The sequence below is a fragment of the Telopea speciosissima genome, chromosome 3 (assembly GCF_018873765.1).
Source record: "Telopea speciosissima isolate NSW1024214 ecotype Mountain lineage chromosome 3, Tspe_v1, whole genome shotgun sequence".
NCBI lineage: Eukaryota > Viridiplantae > Streptophyta > Magnoliopsida > Proteales > Proteaceae > Telopea > Telopea speciosissima.
The window spans coordinates 7,622,565-7,642,651 of NC_057918.1; the positions used below are offsets into that span (position 1 = coordinate 7,622,565).

The following is a 20,087-nucleotide window of genomic DNA, read 5'->3' on the forward strand; positions in this document are numbered from 1 at the left end:
GGAAGCCGATGGAGAAGCCAGTGAGGTGGCGAAGGGACTCTTTAGTAGAGTCCGAGATACCAGAGAGAAAGATTTTGGCTTTGAGATTGACTCGGAGACCAGAGAGAGACTCGAAGAGAAGGAATGAGTCCATAATGGCAGAGATAAAAGAGTGGGAGGCCTTAGAAAAGATCATCAGGTCGTCGACAAAGGCCAGATGTGAGAGATTGATGTGCTTGCATTTTGGAAGAGGAGAGATAAGATGGAGATCAGTTTTGGTTTGGAGGCTCCTGGAAAGGACTTCCAGGGCAAGGGAGAAGAGAAAAGGGGAGAGGGGGCAGCCTTGACGGATTCCAACTTTGGAGCGAAAAAACCGGCGGGGGTGCCATTGATGAGGACAGAGAAGGAGGGGGAGGAGATACAGGCATATATCCAACGAACGAAGACGGGGGGGAAGCCCATAAGGGAGAGCACATCACAGATGAAATTTCCTTGTTGGTACTTAATTGATAGGTACTTAATTGATAGATGATGCTACTTAATTGATAGAAGTTATTTTTTATTTTAAAGGAGGTGGTACTTAATTGATAGAAGTAATTTTTTTCTACTATGTTTAAACTGTGCACATATAAGAGCTGCATGCAGTCATTTCCCATAATAAAGAATACAAATTTGTTCCAGACGAAGCAAGATTAATCCTCCCCTCCCCTCCAAAAAAAAAAAAAAAAGGTAACTTGCACTGCAGGTACTGCATTTTTAGCAAAATTGCACCCTCTAGCCTTTGTTTGGTGGAATTGCACCCACCATTCCCCAAATTAACCCGGGTGAAGAAAAAGACCGAGTAGACTTTAATGTGGCAGTTATATGCTTTTTTCCTTTCTTCTCACTTAACTCGGAGTCTCAGACTGAGGGGTGGAGCTATACATCCTAGCTCTTACCCAACTGTGTTAACCTTCTTCTGCCCTCTTTCTCCTTCAATTTAAGACCACTGCCCAGATCAACATCTCTAAACCTGTCAAAGGAAACCAGTCAACAAGGAGATAAGAATAGGAGTTGATCTTGTTTAGAATATTGTGTTTATGTAATACCGATAGGGGTAGTTTTGGTGTTTGTTTATATGTATTGGGGAATACCTGTATTGGTGTATTATAACCAGGGGTATACTTGACCTTCTGTTTTAATTTCATTATATAAATATATCTATTGCTCATGGTAGGAGGTTTTAACCTAACCATGAGCTCTTCTCTTCTTCCTTTCTTCTTCTTTCTCTTTTCATCCAAGCTTGCAGAGTGCTGGTTTTTAGGGTTTTAATATTCTAACAGATCCAATTAACTCTCTGTTCCTGAACTAGAGATCTGGCGGATTCATTGGCAGAGGCAGTGGAGACAACCGGCTTGATGCAGCTCAAAAATATATAGAGGAATTATATTGCCAAAGCAAGAAACCAAGTACAAGATAATTAGTGTTGGGGTTCCACGTAGATGGTGGAAGTAATAATCCTACATCGGATGTGAGTAGCCCAATGTGAAGACTTGTAGGTACTTGGGCATCCTCTCTTTAATGGCTAGCTTTTAAGGATGAGTTCTACCCAAATCCTAACAAGTGGTATCAGAGCTAAGGTTGTGGCAGGGCCAGGGTGTGGCAGAGCTAGGGCGTGGAAGCCCAATGTGCCTCCGAGGATGGAGTCAGAGAAGATCTTTCTTGCTCCCGCATGGAGGGGGAGATTGCTGGGGTTCCACACAGAAGGTGGAAGTAATAATCTCACATCGGATATGACTTGACTGATGGGGAGACTCATAGGTACTTGGGCACCTTCTCCTTAATGGCTAGCTTTTAAGGATGAGTTCTACCCAAATCGTCACAATAAGGGTCAAAGATGACCACTACATGGTCAGAGAGGACCACTTAACTCTGGGGTCGCTTGGGGACTCACTCAACCACAAGAGGACCTCAAACTCAAATGCGAATTGGGAACTCAGTCACCACAAGAGGTCACATTGGATTCAAATTCTTCTTTTCTCTCTCCTCTATACTTCACAATACAAATATATATTGAGAAAGGGAGAACTCGTTGGAATAGAGCCGTTTAAATATAGGCATTGGAAATTAATGTCTAGTGACATTATGGCTTCATCACAGCTTCTGGTCTTCTTGAGGAGTTTAAGGGCTTTATGATCTTCTTGAGGAGTTTGAGGGCTTTGTGGTGTGGCTAAGTGTATACTAACTCTAACTCAAGCCCTGGCAATTACCTTGGTCTTCTACATCAGTCTCTTTGTTGACTTTTCATTTTGGGAGCTTTAACCCAGATGTAGGTGTAGGAAATTGATGGAGGTTATTAAACAAGTACCATGAGGGGAAGTGAGTCATTGTCTTTCTTAAATTGTGAGAGAGAGAGAGGGGGGGAATAGTTGTTGAGCTGTTTTAGTCCTTGTTATTTACTTTTAAGTCTTAAAAGTACTTAGACTTTCACTCTTAGTAGGTTTCCTACTAAGAGTTGGTTACTTGGTAATATAAGGGGCTAGCTCTCTCTCCCTCTTCTTCTCTATTGTGTTCTTTTCTCTTCCAAGGTTCTAAGACTCGGGTCTCGGTGGCATCTCGGCCAAGCCAGAAACCGAGTCGAGTCGAGATCTCAGCGAGTTGGTGCAAATTTTTTTTTTTTACTCGGACCCCCAACTCGGTGGGTTTTACAAATATTTTGGGTCTGAAACTTGGTATCCAACCTATTTCAGGCCATTTAAACACAATGGCATGCCCAGATTTGCCAAAAAACAAGTCCAAATATGAGTTTTACTGTGGACCATAGGTTGGTAGGCGACGAGTCGTACTAAAAGTCTAAAACAACCTACTCTACATATAATTTAGTAAAACTTAGCAAATTAGCATTCAAAACATTCTAATTAGTACATATCAATCAAAACATTCAAATAAAAAATACATTACATCAATGTTCACTGAATTTGTTACATAAAATATGATTGAGCAATTAATTCATCCCCATATTGATCCACAAAGAATTCCCATGTCATGGAATTGCTGTAGTGTTGCACATAGTGTGATACAGCTGCCATATAAATCTTCTGATCAACATATACCAATCTCCCTATCTTAGGGTACATGGGAGGCTGTTGGTATGAGGTGTAAGATCCACTGCTATTGTCATATTGAGTTTGAGGCATGTATGGCTGGTTTGGGACTGGGAATATGTACCCAAAACCTGACCCAAAGCTTTGACTATCATACTTAGCTGCTGACTGCCCATACTGACCATAGGCACTGTAATCAGAACCGGTGCTCTCCTGGCCATAGTCATAGCCATGATGATGCTGAGATGATTGCCATGACTAATGCTCACTAGTAGTATCTATACTCATGCTTCCGAAACTTGCAAGCATGGTGTTCATACTGCTATCATCATCCTGAGCATCTGACTGATGTGAGTGTTTGCGACCCTTCTTTCTGTTGTATGTTTTAGGGTGGCCACCATGGTCTTGATCTTGGCATGCATAAACTGAGACTCACCGGTGAAACGCACAAGGTCCCCCTGCGTTCCCACCTCATACTGGTACTGCTCGCGCATCCCCTCATGACGATCATCATAATAACCGCCACTCTGCATGCCACCACCACCACCACCATCACCATCACCATCACCACTGTCATCACCACCACCATCATTATCATCAGCAGGACTTCCTACAGCAAGCTCAAAAGGTTTTGGTGACTCTGCATGTGCACGCCCCTCTTACGACTACATATACTCATCAACATCAGTGCCGGTTACAAACGCAATGATGGGGTCGGGCCTACCCCCAGGCTGATGCATATCAGGTGTACCACGATCCCTTACCCACTGGAATAGGGGATCCTCATCGTCATCAGAGTCCTCTTGGAAAATGTTGGACAGTTCAATGGGTTCTTTATCGTTGGCCTCAATTCCTTCACGTATGTGTCTCATCCTTAATCTCATATTGTAGTGCACATACACAAGCTGCTCCAATCGTTCGCTACCCAACCTGTTCCGCCTCTTTGAATGTATCAATGAGAATGTACTCCAGTTGCGCTCACATCCGGAGGATGAACAAGTTTGTGAGAGCACTCTCACTGCTACCTTCCTCAGGTTGGGTGAACTTGTACCATAAAGCAGCCACTAGTCGGCTGCATTACAAATATAGAATAGTAAGAATATGTACATTCTAAAGAGATAAAATTATAATTCATAAATGTAATATCATGCCACCTACCAGGGTCTGACTTTTGCCTATCCTCCACTGCAGCTTGTCGATTGAAACTTGCTGAGGCTTCTCTGAAGTATTTGATCTATTTTCAATTTGAGGCATTAGTATTTCCTATTTAGTAATTACATTCATAAACTAACTACCAAAGTACCAAAGTCACATACTCTTACCTCATTATTGCAAGCAGATTGTGTCTTTGGATTGAGTTCTAACTTCTCAGTAATAGCTTGAACTGCCTCAAACAATTCTATGTCTAGCCCAAAATCATGGGAGTAGTGATACTTTGGATTCAAATAGTATGCTGGTAAAGTAAACACCACAAATATGATTTGCTAGTGACTTAATGCCTTTGGGTTTTGAATATGTAAATGTAAAACAGTTATAACATTTAAAGTGTAAAGAATGTTGAACTCACCAGCTTTATGCAATGGATGACTCAAGTGCTTCTCCCACCGCTCATCAATGATGTTAGTGTAGGATTTTGCACTTCGAGGTATAGCAGCTCTAACCATTTCCTTCATTTTTTGGATGGCAGCATAAATGTGGGCCAAGGTAGGCTTCTTCTCTGTATCAACCATCCTCAGTACTGCCACCACTGGCTCTAATATGCCAACCACTTTCCCCAAGTCCTTCCAAAATCCATCACTTACAATGATCTGTTGTGCTGTCTTTGCATCTTCTAACTTAGAACCTTGCCAACCAAACCATTGTTCACTAGCAAACATAGACCTCAGACCTATCGCCTTAGTCTGAAAGCTCTTCAATGCAATGTAATTGGTGGCAAATCGAGTGACACCAGGCCTCACTAAATCTCCATTGCATTTCGCCCTCAACAAGGCTAAAGCGTAAGAATGGTTGTATACAAAAGTTGTCGCTTGTCTTGCCCTATTTACCACACCCGCCACCAAAGCCTTTTTCCCCATGTCCTTCAGCATTAAATCAATAGAATGGGTTGCACATGGGGTCCAAAAGAGCCGGATCCTCTTACTCTTCTTATTCATCAACTTCTCTCCAGCCTTTTTAAAGTTGGAACCGTTATCCGTCACAATTTGGATAACGTTCATTGGTCTTACCTCCTCCACCACTTGCTTCAACTCCTTATACAAGTATGATGCATCCTTTACATTCTTTGATGCATCGATAGATTTCAAGAATACAGTCTTTCCATTGCAACTCACCATGAAATTTATGATGGACAGTCTAGTAGGTCCAGTCCATCCATCAGCCATAAGAGTAATCCCATATGTCTCCCACGTTGGCTTCAAACTATCAATGTAATCTTTTAGCTCCTGTACCTCCTGAGGCAAATATACATTGTATAATTCATGTGGTGAAGGTCCCTTCCATCCTGTACCAGCCCTCCCTGCAGCATCAAGGAATGCATTATAGTATGTTCCTTATGCTACATTGGTTGGAATGCCATGGTAAAGCATGAACTTGCTGAAGGCTTTTCGTGCTTCCTCTTGTTTACCACCAAATATTTGTGGGATGGTTGGCTAGTAGGCATCTTGTTGCCTAAAAGTTGTGGATCCTGCTCAAAAATGGATTCTAGAGCTTGTACTCGTGGTCGGGTTGGGGGTCGTGGTATATTTCTTATCCTAGTGCTTTTCCTCCTCTCATCTTCTTGCACTGGTGCAGCTGAGCCAGATCCACCAGTTCCTCTTGCTTGCTCATATGCTCTTATATTATCAAAATGAAAACTTTGTCTACTCTCAGCCAAAGTCTGCTGGTAAATTCTCCATTCAGCCTCTGATTGAAACTCACCAGGTAGAGGCCCAATGTCAGTATCATCTCCACCACGGACCTCTACACCAGTCCTCTCTAGTACTGCCTCATCAAACTCTTGTTGTATTCTTTCCCTCTCAGCTTTCTTTAATCTTCCTCCTTTCAAGTGTTGTGCCATTGCCACTTTCACTTGGATAGGAACATTTGGGCATGAGGCAACATCCTTGCCTGTACCAGACAAGTGTTGCTTTAACCTAGTGGCTCTTCCAGAGAGCAACTTCCCATAATAATTGCATTTGGACTTCTTTTTGTCTGCGAACATAGGGACTGCATGTTGCCATGCTATATCAGACATTGTGTACAAAATGTCTTATATTTTACACTGTTACATAAAAAAGCATGTATTAATAACCATGGATCACTTAAAGTAAGGTATTCAAGACTTAAAGTATGCTATTCATAACTCTTAAACGTAATGTCAAGCTACTAGAACTATGAAATAACTATCTCTTATTTATCCCCTATCCCTAGTATTTATTTCTTAACTAAAAATAATATTTTGAATTTTTTTTTTAAATATTTATACTTTAAAGTATAAGAAAAATATAATGTAATGTTGTACTTGACACCATTTGAAGTTGAATATTATGTACATATGTTGTACATAATTTTCCATAAGCAATAAGTATTTTTCCTTAATATTATATCTATTTTTTTAATTTTTATAATATATTTATTAAATCTGAAAAATAAAATAATTTTTTTAATGGGTGAAAATAAAAAATTAATCCATGGGTCTGTAGAGCATCCCAAGTAGTTTAACATATGAAAATCATTTTCAAACAATCACTATTCATCCTATTTTTTTCATTTTCTTTTTTCAAATAAATCATTTATTTTTTCAGAAATTATAATAAAAATTTTAATAACTGAAAAATAAATCCGACTCCATCAAATGATAGATCAGGCAAAGATGTTTAACATATATCAAAACCACATGAATCTAACAAGGATTACACAATTTTTTTTGAAAAAAATAGATTTGGGGAAATATTAGAAAATACCTTTGAAATCCTACAAATAGGTGATGATTCTTGGACTGTTGGAGTTGAATCTTCACTTTGGCACTTGAATCTCGCTTCAAACAATGCATTCCAGCCAAGAATTGAAAGAAAGAAGAAGAAATTTGAGGGAGAGAGCTGTTTTCCCCTTTGTTTAGAGAGCATGGACAGAACTATCGAGATTTCCGAGTTCTGTCCATTGGCTCTCTTTTAATAAAATGGGCACCTGGGTCAAAATGGGCACTTAAAATGGGTAAAATCCATGTATGACCCGATACCGAGATCTCTTCTCGAGATCTCGCCGAGATATCGGCGAGATATTGAACTTTTTCAACTAAAAAAATGCAAAAAACCTGCACCGAGATCTCGGCCGAGAAAATGTAGTTTTAGGGAGCGTATGGCATCTCGTCTCGGGATCTCGTAAAACCGAGAAACTCGGCGAGATCTCGCGAGTTCTCGAACCATGATCTCTTCTCTCTTTTACACTTGCTGGTACTGGTTTCAGGTTCTTGGATTTGTCACATGGTATTAGAGCCATGAAGAAGGGGGGAAAAACTATGAAACCCTAGTTAAAAAAAAACCTACGGTTTGCTAGTATTTTCCCATACTTAACCTGTTATCGTTTGTTAATTAAGTTTACCTTTGACCAGAATTTGAAGCTCATCCATAAAGGTTGACTTTGAGCATACTGTTGAACTAAATTCTGTTTTGGGGTTTTACTTGGGATCTTGTTAAAGGGGTATGTAATCTGAACCTAGGGTTCATCCTACCTACCGCCCACCACACCTCCTAAAGTCCTACTTCAATCCCTTGTAGAAAGTAACCCTGGGATTCAGAATGCCTCACCACAAACTAGAACCGTATGTAGATCTCACAAATTAAGTTTCCCAGTCATTTTGAAGGCCATGTTTGGCTGCAATCAAAGATATGCTTCCAAATTCCTCTCCAAGTCACCACAACCTCTTAGGGAGGAGAGTTCTGTTGGAATAGTTGTTCATTAACTCAAGACGGCTTCAAATGCTGCGATATCAAACCAATAAACATAACTGCTGACATAAAACCCCATCAAAATGAGTGTTAATCAGTTACCTGAGTGTGACAAATAGTCAAATAGGTTCCTTCACATCTGGAGCCCAAAATCCCTCAAACCCCTGATCCTCGATAACCTACAGACTCAACACTTCTCACCAAAATAAATTTGAAAGGGAGAGGGGAGGGATAGAGAGTCGCTCTAAACCCCCCTGGGTGGACTTATATTTACCTATAAGGCAAACCAATTCATCCACAAGAAACTAGAAGAATAACAGGTTTGCATCCACTTTGACATTTTTCTCCACAGCATATTTTCCTCATTACTTGTTGAAGATTCCCAGTTTAAACTTGAAACGTCCATAAGCTTTCTCCATGTCAACCTTTAATGCAGATCAAAAGGGACTGCTTGTGGTGGCTCAAAAGAGAAAATAAGAGAAAAGAAAGAGTAGATAAGGGGTTGTTCCAGGACTGTGAACAGTACTTTAAAAGACAAATGAGAGAGGAGAGAAGGGAAAGAAGAGAGAGAAAGGAGGCACCAACCTCCACTTAAAACTAAACCTTAACTCATTCCATTATCAAATCGTTGGGTTTGGCCATAAACCTACATAAATTTATATAGACTCAAAGTAGAAAATAAAAATAGAAACAAAGATTGACCCAATCTCCCAATCGCAAACTGTATGGGAGGCTTCCTAAACTGACTGAAACTGAAAATAAAAACTACTCAAGAATAGAAACAAATCAAAAAGGAAACTGACCTAAACAAGACTGGATTTATAGGAACCTATTCCAGCCCCAACTATAAAAATATAATAATCAGATAAGGAAATAAAATCCAAACAGAATCTAGCATGAACAGACACAAGAACAGTATACATGCCAGGCCTAAACCAGAAAACTGGTTCAGAACTGAACTAAACCAACCCAACCCAACCCACAGGAACTGGTTTCTTTCTCCTTTCTAGCAGAATACTGCATCACTGCTGCATCAACCTTTCACACTATCCCTTGGATAGCACTTTTCATGTGCAAATCAAGGACTTCATTTGCAATCAGTATACCATTTAGATTCTGCCAATCTTTAACAATGACCATTGGGAAGAAGATACTGTTTTAGCATGATAGCATCTTCAATCTACTGGTGAGAATCGTGGATGACAGTAAACCCTTTGCATTAATCATTTTGGCATAAAGGTGTGGGAAGCCTATCAAAATAATCATTTTTTTAAATTCCTGCATTACTTGCATAAATTAATCACTTGCAATAGACCAACAATGTATGTAGAGTGCATCTGGGAAGCCATCTGGCCTGGCAGCTTGCCACTGTCCAAAAGTCGACTGCCCTCTTTACCTCTGTGGTAAAAGGCCTTTCGAACCAATCAGACTGCTCTTGCAGAACCAGTTCAAAGTCAGACCCATGTCATTTTGGCCTTCTTGTACATGTCCCCAGAATCATAGCTAACTAGATTTCTTTTCTTAATGTGGGAAAAGATTAGATCTCTTATGAAGAAATAAAAGTTACAAGCTGGAAATGGAAACTGGTGGTAAAATTTCTATTGTAGAAGATTTCATTCCATTAAACTCGTGGTGATATTCATATAAGGGAGCAATTTGAAACTTGTTCTATGTTTCATTCATTAAAATATTCCACAAATAGATTTGTCCCTGCATTATTTCTTCTTCTTTTTTTTCGATTAGTAATGTAGTTAGATGTAACTTTGTTCATATGTCCAAGATTTGTATCCTCAAAAAATCTTCTGAATATTGAATTCTTTGGCTTACATCTGATCCTTCAGGTTCCTGTAATAACAGCCACTTTTCCTGTGGATCGTAGTTGTCAATACCCGGAAGGATCTTTTCCGCACTTTAAGGGCTTAGCAGATTCAGTCATGTATAGAAGCAGTATCACTGACATTGGGGTCTTTCCTTGTATGTTATTTCTTTCTCATTCTGTTGCTACTTGTATGGCTAACCTTTTGTCCAATGTTTGTTACATATGCAGGATAATGAATGGTATCAATGCCCCAAAAGTGGTCGAATGCATAGGCTCGGATGGTCGCAAATATCGTCAACTAGCAAAATCTGGAAATGATGACCTGAGACAAGATGCTGTATGATACAATTTCTCTTTTGTGTGTGTGGGTATGTGTGTTAGAGTAGATCACCCACCTTACAAAGCTTAGCAAGACAACCCACTAATTTGAGCCACGTGGAGCGATCGTTTGGTCATTCCTAAGAAATGGATAGTTGGAGAACTCTTTGGATTGCCCATGTATGTCTATGTCTGTGTCTCTGTGTCTCCTTAGAAAGTTTAGCCAGATGTCCTACTAATTTGAGCCACATGGTAGGATGATTTGGCCATTCTGACAATGGGGGAGTCTTTGGATTGGCCATGTTCCAAATTTGGTGGCCCGCTATTTTTTGGATTTTTTGACTATTTGGGAGCTTTTTTTTCGTTTTTTTTTTTTTGGGTGAATTGCAATTTCATTACCAAAAGAGAGGAGAAAGAAGAATTACAAAGAGCCCCAAAGGGGAAAAGCCAAACCAGCCAGCCTAAACAATTAGCTAGAAGAGGCCGGAGCAACCAAAGAAACATTAGAGAGACCCCAGGATTGAACAATGGTCCTGTTCCTAGGGGTGTCAATACAAGAAGAGTGGGGGGGGACTAAAGATAACTTTGCTTTAATTTCAAAGGAAATGGAATCCGAAATCTTCTGGTAAGATCGAGAGTTGGAGGTCCATTTTCTCAAATTGCGCTCCATCCAAATATGGTTGAGAGTTGCACAGAACGCCATCTTCCCAACCGAATCACAAATAGAGGAGCCAGCAAAGGTCATATCAATCCAAATCCATTCTCTAGAGAAGGGAAGGAGTCTTCTGCGGGAAGGCCAGCATTTGAGGAGAATACCCTTCCAGATGGCAACTGCAGTAGGGCAATCAAAGAAACGATGGTTCAAGTCTTCATCATTGTTCCAGCAGAGGCAGCAAGCATGGGAGACTATGATCTGGCGGCTGCGAAGAAAAGCTTGAGTTGGGAGACAGTTGTTGAAGGCTCTCCAAGGCTCTCCAAGCTGTGAAGCAATGTCTAGGAATGTGATGCTTGAACCAAAGGACCTTTCACTCGAACAAAATTCCAAGCTACCTTGGAGGATAATGAGCAAAAGCTGTTTGATGACCATGAAACACAATCACCTCTTGTTGCAGACTTTCTAGAGATAGAGTGGAGCTCATTCCAGATTGGATTGAGGGTAGGGCCAGATGGGGGAGGAGCCCAACCATTATGATCAAGAATATCAGCAACCAAAGAAAGTCTATGAAGACCCGAGGAGTAAATGATTCTTGGGGTAATCCGGTGAAGGAGAATTCCCATAGGATGCCAGTTGTCGAGCCAGAGGTAGGTAGATCAACCATCGCCAATGCTGGAGCGGATGACCTGAAGGACCAAGTGACGGCTAGCAAGAATCTTCCTCCAGACCCAACAGGCATCAGATAAAGAGGTGGCAGTCCAAATGGAGTCATGACGCAGGGGACCCGAATAAATCCAATCCACCCAAATGCTCTTTTTTTTTTAGGCAATCTTCCAGATAAGCTTGATGATACCAGCTGTGTTCACATCTTTGATTCTTCTAATGCCTAACCCTCCTTCCTTCTTGGGAAGGCACACAACAGCCCAACTCAAGGGATGAAGGAACCTCGAGGAATCAGAGCCCTTCCAAAGAAAGGAAGCCATAAGAGCTTCAAGGGACTTGATAGTAGTTTGAGGAAGCATAATTGCCGAATGGTAGAAGGTGATTTGGATTTTATGTGGAGCCTCTCAGCTACCACCTAAGCTGCCATTCTGCCACATACTTGATTTTTGGGCCTTTCATTCAAAGCTTGGGAGGATGTCTATATGGATGCCTGATGGGTCCATGTATTACCCTACGTTTTTTTTTTTTTTTTTTGGTGAATAAATATATTACCAAACCCCAGGAGGGGCAGGGGGAAAAAAGAGGTGGGAATATACAAAGAGAAGGGGAGAGGGGAGAGAAGTGAGAGGGGGGGGAAGATACAAAATCAAGCCATCCTAGAAAGGGGAGGAGGCTGTAAAAGAGAGCTGTCTAAACCCCAGGTAACAACAATGTGCCTATTCCTTGGGGAGTCAATAAAGGATCTATGCGGGATAGTGCTGAGCTTAGAGGAGACATCGAAAGAGATATCTTTCCAAATCAAGTCTAAGGATCTAGATTTGGAAGTCCATCTCCTAAGATTCCTCTCCATCCAAATCTGGTGAACGGCAAAACCAAAAACAAGCTTTCCAACAATGTCACAGAGAGTGCTACCTTTGAAGGTCTTGATCATTCAGAGGCATTCTCTATCAAAGGGTAAATGTCTCCTGCTGTGGGGCCAAATGGGCAAAAGGGCTTTTTTTCAAATGGTAGATGTAAAGGGGCAAGCAAAGAAAAGGTGGACAGTGTCCTTAAAACCATTCTAACAGAAGATGCACAAGGGGGGAACAGGGATGTTACATTTTTCTCCCTCTCTCTCCAAGAAGAAAGTTTCCTACACCAAAAATCCAGGATCAAATGGCTGGAGCTGGGAGACTCTAACACGGCTTACTTCCATCGATCCTTGCGTGCCAGGTTGAATTCTAACTCCATCACCCAGCTCCTCGCTCAGGACGAGACACCTATCTCCTCGGTTTCTGATATCAAGGCCGAAGCGGTCTCCTCCTTCTCTTCCCTCTTCAATCCCCCCAACCCCCGGACCTCCCCCCGGACCTCATCAATAAGTTTGCCCCCCCCCCCTTTGACAGACTTCCTTCTGTCTATCCCTTCTGATGATGAGATTTCTAAAGCTATCGTCTCCTATAAATCCAACAAAGCTCCTAGCCCCGATGGTTTTAGTATGGGTTTGTTCCTCAGTTGCTAGGACTCTATCAAAGGAGACCTCTTAAAGCTATCCGTAGCTTCTTCTTTAAACCCAGCCAGCTTGCCCAGATCAACCAGACCTTCCTCCGTCTCATTCCTTTATTACCCTACGTTATCAACATGAGAACTTAAGTGGTTCTTTATTCTTTTTATTTCAATATCAAATTATAACATTTTTTATTGTCCTTCTGTAAGTGGCCGAAATTATAACTGCTATCATTGGATTTTTGTGCAGGTTATGGAACAATTTTTTGGTTTAGTAAATACCTTTTTACAGAATCATCGTGATACACAGCAGAGAAGATTACAAATACGTACATACAAGGTTTTTTTTCTTTGTGCTTTCAAATCTAAAAAAAAAAAAATTCATATTGCTTGGTGGAAGATACACTTGGGATAGAATAGAATGAACAGGATTCTTGTATCCAATACCAAATGGTTGATTTGAATCTTCTGCTGCTGTTGGATTTTTTCCTTTTTTCTTGTTTCAATTAATTCCTATACATCAAGAACCAAATTGAGTGATTCTTAACGATTTTAACACATCATACTTATCAGTTTACCTTTATGATATTTGTTAGTAAGATATGAGCTATTTTCTCTGCTTGCTACTTTACACCTTGCCTTGGCAATAAACCAATAATGCTTTTCCCTCCATTAACTATGGTTTTATGGACCGAAATGTCCGGCAAGGTCTTCAGAGTTTCACTTCAAGATGAGATATCCTATAAAAGAACTGTAGAAATGCACAACTGAATCCATGAAAAAAATACAGTTCTCAGGAAAAATTGTGATCTTTTGTCACCCTTTTTTGGGTTTGGGGGATGGTGGGGGAGTGACGGGTTGGGTCGGGATGGTGACCATAGGATGCCCTGGAATCCATTGCAGTTAGACAAACTACGTAAACATCACCTGAACCATATCTCATCCTAGAGCATTATCACAGTAACTGTGCTCTTTTTTTATTCAGAGGTCAGTGGGTTGAATCAAAACGTTCAAAGTGGAGTTTCACCTCCTGAGCTACTACTCTATGTGCTCCACAAGGAACATTATTTGGGAACTAATCCCCTATGGAATATGTATATCTTGGGAAGTCTGGGAAATAGGAACTAAAAGGTATTTTAAAAAATAAATCAAGAGGTGTGTATGCCTAACATCTGATATCGGTCATTACTCATTATATGATGGAATGAACTTGGGCATCCAAGTATTCCTCTGGATAGGACTCATTTCTACACTGTTTTTTGTATCCTTTGTCAGTGTTTCTAAATTTGGTGAAAGTACTGGTTATACAGATACATACTTGGACAGAATTTTTGTTTCAACGATGAAATGCTCTTTATTTTGGCAATAGGGAAATTAAAACCCGTTCACTTATTCCCCTGAGCAAGACTTTTTGTCACTTGATAGATGATAGCACACCAAATGGTGTATGCAATTCTATACAGCAAAAGTCATTGATTAGCTTTGTGTTCTTCTTCAAATAAATTCTGTTGTCCATCCTTCACTTCTTTCGCAAGAAAGATATTTCCTCATCTCAAATAAAAAACATACGAAATTTTGACTGCATATTTCGGTTTTGGCACTCGTTAAAACGAAATGGCATGTGAATTGAGAGGTCTTCAACGTTCAGTTTTTTCACTGAAATGGACCATACTTTGGTGGCAGATTTCGATGCCATTTTGGGAACATATTTCGGTGCCATTTTGGTGGTATATTTCGGTTTTGACCTAGGTCGAAATCTCGGTCGAATCAGAAATCTTGAACCTTGCTTAAAAGACAACATAAGGCAACATGGTGTATGGAATTTCTGTACAGCGCATGTCATTGATTAGTTTTCCTCGAAATTGTTATTTTTCAGTTTTCTGCTATTGAATGTTTTTGACCATCCATGTTTAGTTTGTTCATTTGCATAGTTGTTAATGAGCAGGTTGTTCCTTTTACCCCAAGTGCTGGTGTTCTTGAATGGGTTGATGGCACAATTCCACTCGGTGAATATCTTATTGGAAGGTTAGTTAAACCCACTATTGGTACATTTCCGTAATATGCATGCTAGATTTTGTGAGAAATGCTTTGATTACCTTAATTAAGTCATGTCTTTATCTCTTTCAGCTCAAGGAGCGGAGGAGCCCATGGGTGTTATGGGATAGGAGACTGGTCGTTTATGGAATGCCGGGAGAAAATGTCAAATGCAAGTGCCATTACCTCATGCATCTGGTTTAATCAGGACATTTTGAGAAATATGAAGTGAACAAACCTAAATCATACTTGTGTCAAAAATATATCAACTACTTTACAACATTTTCCTACTTAGTGTTCTTCAAATATATCAAACATTTTACAACATTTTCCTACATTCTCAAAAACTCAGCACTTGAAAAAAGCTTATGCAAACCCAGGCCACCTCGAGCAATAGAGCCCCTAGTACCTACTGACTGAATGTGCTAATGATGGATTCGGGATATCAAAAGATTCCCCCCCAAAAAAGAAAATTTATATTATGTAAAAAGAGAAAGGGGGAGGACAATGGATTATGCAAGAAAAGTCTGCATTTGCTCTCTCTCTCTCCAACTTCATTATCCATTTTTTTTTCCCTCCCCCCCCCTTCCCCCCCCCCCCCCCCCCCCCCCCCCCCCCACCCCCCCAACCCCCCCCCCTCCCCCAAAAAAAACCACCCCCCCCCCCCCCCACGAAACTTCCACCACAACCCCCACACCCAAAAAAAAAAAAACCCCACCCCCCCCCCAACAAACAAAAAAAAAAATAAAAATAAAAAAAAAAAAAAAAAAAAAAAAAAAAATTTTTTTTTTAGACCACAACCCAAAAAACAACCACAACCCCAACACCCCCCCTCCCCCCCCCCTTCTTCCCCTCCTTTTTTTCATTATAATTTTTATTTTCCTTCTACCCACACAAAAACCCCCCCCAACACACCCCCCCCCCCCCCCTCTACCACATACTCCCCCCCCCCAATCTACCCCCAAACACACCCCACCCCCCACCCACCCCTCCCCACCCCCCTCCCCTTTTTTCTCCCTCTTCCTCCCTCCCCCTTTTTTTCCTCCTCCCCCCAATCTTCCTCCCCCCCACCATCATTCCACCCCCCCCCCCCCCTCCCTCTTTTTTTCCCCCCTTTTTTTTTTTTTTTTTTTTTTTTTTTTTTTAAAAAACCCACAAAAATAAAAAAAAAAAACCCCCCCCCACCCCCTTTTAAAAAAACTACCTCCCCCCCCCCCCCCCCCCCAAAAATACATTTTCCCTCTTCAACCCAAAAAAAAAACCAACCCACAAACAACCCCCAACCCCCAAAAAAAACCCACAAACCCCCCCCCCCCCCCCCCCCCTCTCCCCTCCCCCCTTCCCTCTCCTCCCACCCCCCACCCCCCCCCCCCCACTTACCCCAAAACCAAACCCCACCCCACCCCCCCCCAACCACCAACCCCAAACACCTCCCCCCTCCCCCCCCCCCCCCCCACCCCAAAATACAAAAATCCACTCCCCCCCCCCCCCCCCAAACCACAAAAAAAAAAAAGTCGATGCCCCACATCCCCCTCCTCCCCCCCCACCCCCCCCACACCCAACCCCCCCCCCACCCCCCACAATCCAACCAAAACCCCCAACCCCAACACCAATAAAATTAAAAAAAATTCTACCCCCCCAACACCCCCACCCACAAACAACACCCCCCACCCCCCCCCCACAAACAAACACACAAAAACAAACCATGCACATCCCCCCACCCCACACCAACAAACCCACACCCAACACAATTACCCCACCACCACCCCCCCCAAACCCCCAACCCCAAATTTTCCCCTTACCACCCCCTCCCCCCCCCACCCCCCCCCCCCCCCCCCAACCCCCCCATCCCCCCCCCCCCCCCCCCCCCCCCCCCCCCCCCCCCCCCCCCCCCCCCCCCACCCCCCAACCCCCCCCCCCCCCCCCACCCCCTACCCCTTCCACCCACCCTACCCCCAACCAAAACCCAAAAAAACCCACACGATTAAAAACACATTACCAAAAAACAAAACAAAAACCACCAAAAAAAAAACCCCCACACACAAAAAAACCCAAAACAACAAACAACACCAACAAACAAAAACACACAAACACCCAAAAAACACAAACCCCCAATAAAAAAACCCCACCCCCATCCATACCACCCCAAAACCCCCCCCCCCCCCCCCCCCCCCCCCCCCCCCCCCAAACCCCCCCCCCCCCCCCCCAACCACCCACCCACCCCCCCCCCCTCCCACTCCCCCCCCCCCCCAACCCCCCCCCCCCCCCCCCCCCCCCCCCCCCCCCCCCCACCCCCCCCCCCCCCCACACCCACCAAACCCCCACCCCCCCCCCCACCAACCAAAAACCCCACCACCACCCCAAACACCACCCCCACACCACCCAACCACAACCAAAAAAAAAATAAAAAAAAAAAAAAAAAAAAAAAAAAAAAAAAAAAAATAAAAAAAAAAAAAAAAAAAAAAAAAAAAAAAAAAAAAAAAAAAAACAAAAAAAAAATTTTTTTTCAAATTAAAAATTAAAAAACCTAACACCACCCAAACCCACCCCCTTCCCCCCCTATCCCCTCCCACCCCCCACACCCACAAAAAAAAAAAAAAAAAAAACCAAAACAAAAAAAAAAAAAAAAACAAAAAAAAAAAAAAAAAACCCCCCAACACAAAAAACAAAAACAAAAAAAACCAAAAAAAAAAAAAAAATATTCACCTTTAAATTTTTTTTCCCTCTCCCATAAACCCCCCCCCCCCCCCCCCCCCCCCAAAAACAAAAACCCAACAAAAACCCAACCACCCCCATACCAAACCCCCAACACCCCCCCCCCCCCCACCACAACACCACAAACCCCCCCCCCCCCCCACACCCCCCCACCAACCCCCCCCCCCCACCCCCACCCACACCCAAACCCCCCCCCCCCCCCCCCCCCCCCCCCCCCCCCCCCCCCCCAACAAACACTTTACCCCCCCCCCCCCCCCATCAACCCCCCCTCTCCCCCCCCCCCCAAAATCCCAACATAAACCCCCCCCAACCACCAAAAAAAAAAACATTAACCCCCCCCCCCTCACAACACCACATCAAAAACCCCTCCCCCAACAATAAATCTTCAACCTTACCCCATACCACATTTTTATTTTTAAAATTCATTTTTCCCATTTCATTATCCAAACCCACCCCCCACCCACCCCCCCCCCCCCCCACCCACCCCCCCCCCCCCCCCCACACCCCCCCCCAAAAAACCAAAACATCTCCAATTTCCCCTTCCCCCCCCCCCCCCCCCCCCCCCCCCCCCCCCCCCCCTTTTTTCCCCCCCCCCCCCTCCCCCCCCCCCCCCCCCCCCCCCCCCCTCTCCTCCCCCCTTCTTTTTTTTTTTTTTTCCTTTTTTTTTTTTTTTTTTTTTCTCTCTCATGGAAAGCTGGACCATTAAAAACAGGGTTGAGGGTAGATTTGATCCCAGTTCTGGTACAGTACACTTGGGTCTGCAAGACTAGGGATTCAAGGAAATATTAAAACCAAGTGATATGACATAGTACAAATGTTAGGAGTGTTAAAGTAGAAGGGATATGCATTATGGTCATGGTTTCAAGTTATTCTGTTCAGATTCGACGTATATGTTGGTCTTCTATTGGATTGGTGGACGCATCAAAAGAAAAGGTGTTCTAAGAGGAGGGCAAAATAAGAAAAGCGTGTCAATAAAAAGATCCCATTTCTATATATCCGTATGCCCAGCAATGCTAAAGTTTCTGATGCTTTAGCCATCCATATATTTGTCGGAACGACAACACATGGGGGATAATAGTTAGGCAGAGCTATTACTTTTATCAGATTAGGAGAGAGAGCCTTTCCTTTGAGAAAGAGGAAAGGAAACATTACCCCCACCCTCGACATCAAAATCAGAGATCCTTCTTAGAATATAATAAGATACAAATGCACAGGTGACAATACCAACGGGGTTAAAGCTTTCAAATCCAAAAGTGTAAACTTTTTGTCAGGGGGTCACTGTGGATTCCAGGAATACAATGTGGAACATATTTATGGCTAATGTACACAATCAAATTGGTGGCAACCATCATTTGTAACCGTTGATCCAGCTTCCACGGCTTCAATTAGCATCATATGACCAATGGAACCCCCATCAATAAGGGTGTCAATCGGTGGGTTTGGTTCGGTTTTAGGTGGACTGAATTGATTTTGGCTTGTTTCTGGGTAAACCTGAAACCAAACCCCTGAGAAAGTTTGGGCTTTGGTTGTTTTGGTTTCTTATCAATTTGTAATCAGGCTACTATCTTGTTCAGTCCAGTCCAATTTGATTTTACATGTATACATAAAGGAAATCGACGGGAAATTTCTGGTGTTTTGGGTTTCCGGTTTCTGATCGGGTTACTATTGGTCCTGTCTCGATTATTTTTGGGTTCTATCGTTTCAGTTTCTATCGGTCCCATAAAATCCCAACCTGACACCAAACCTATAGGGACTCTGTTTATTTCGGTCCAGGGTGAACCAGTCTCTTTCAGTTTATCCAACCGGTTTGGGCTGGACTTTGACACCCTTAACCATCAATCTTTAGCCAACCAATTGGTGGGACGTAGCTTCACAACCTGTATTAGTTCTGTTTATGTGAGAATGCAAAGCTTGCTTAGGAGTTCATCCCTTCCCTCCCCCATGAGTGATACTAAGGCCAAAAAGGAAATTCAACTTGCACCTCTCACAAGGATCTTGAGAGGTGATGTCCAAATTCTCCAGAAGTGATATCTAAAGTCTCCAAAACCCTCCTCTCTCTCTTTTCCAAGCTACTGCAACATAGCAAAAAGCACACCCTTCTTCCCCAGTGAAGGAAGAAAGGAATATCTTTACCTTGTGTCTTCATTAAAGAAGCAGCAGCCGCAGCCCCCACCTCAACCTTGAATTCAAAACTCCACTAATCAGCCAACTTATTAAACTGTCCTCCCCTCGCAGCATTACTTGCTTCTTCTATGGCCTAAACTTCAAATTGCCTTTTAAAAAAAAAAAAACCTTCAAACTGCCTTTGTAGACACTCAAAGAACCCCCACCTATATTATCTTCCCTCCCAAGTCCCACCATTCCACACTCAAAGAACACCACCACCAATGTTTTCTTCCCTCCCAACCTTC

The 20,087-nt window shown here is 42.6% G+C and overlaps 1 protein-coding gene across 1 annotated transcript in view; it reads left to right on the plus strand.

Annotated features, from left to right (window-relative positions):
* The window catches only part of LOC122654333 (serine/threonine-protein kinase ATM), a 186,430-nt gene extending 171,488 nt beyond the window's left edge, over positions 1-14,942 (plus strand). Inside the window, exons 68-70 of the mRNA XM_043848385.1 lie at positions 10,035-10,143; positions 13,178-13,267; positions 14,873-14,942. Of these exons, the coding sequence (XP_043704320.1) occupies positions 10,035-10,124 (90 nt within the window). The 3' untranslated portion in view covers positions 10,125-10,143; positions 13,178-13,267; positions 14,873-14,942. The remainder of the gene's footprint in view (positions 1-10,034; positions 10,144-13,177; positions 13,268-14,872) is intronic.
* The last annotated feature ends 5,145 nt before the right edge of the window (positions 14,943-20,087 follow it).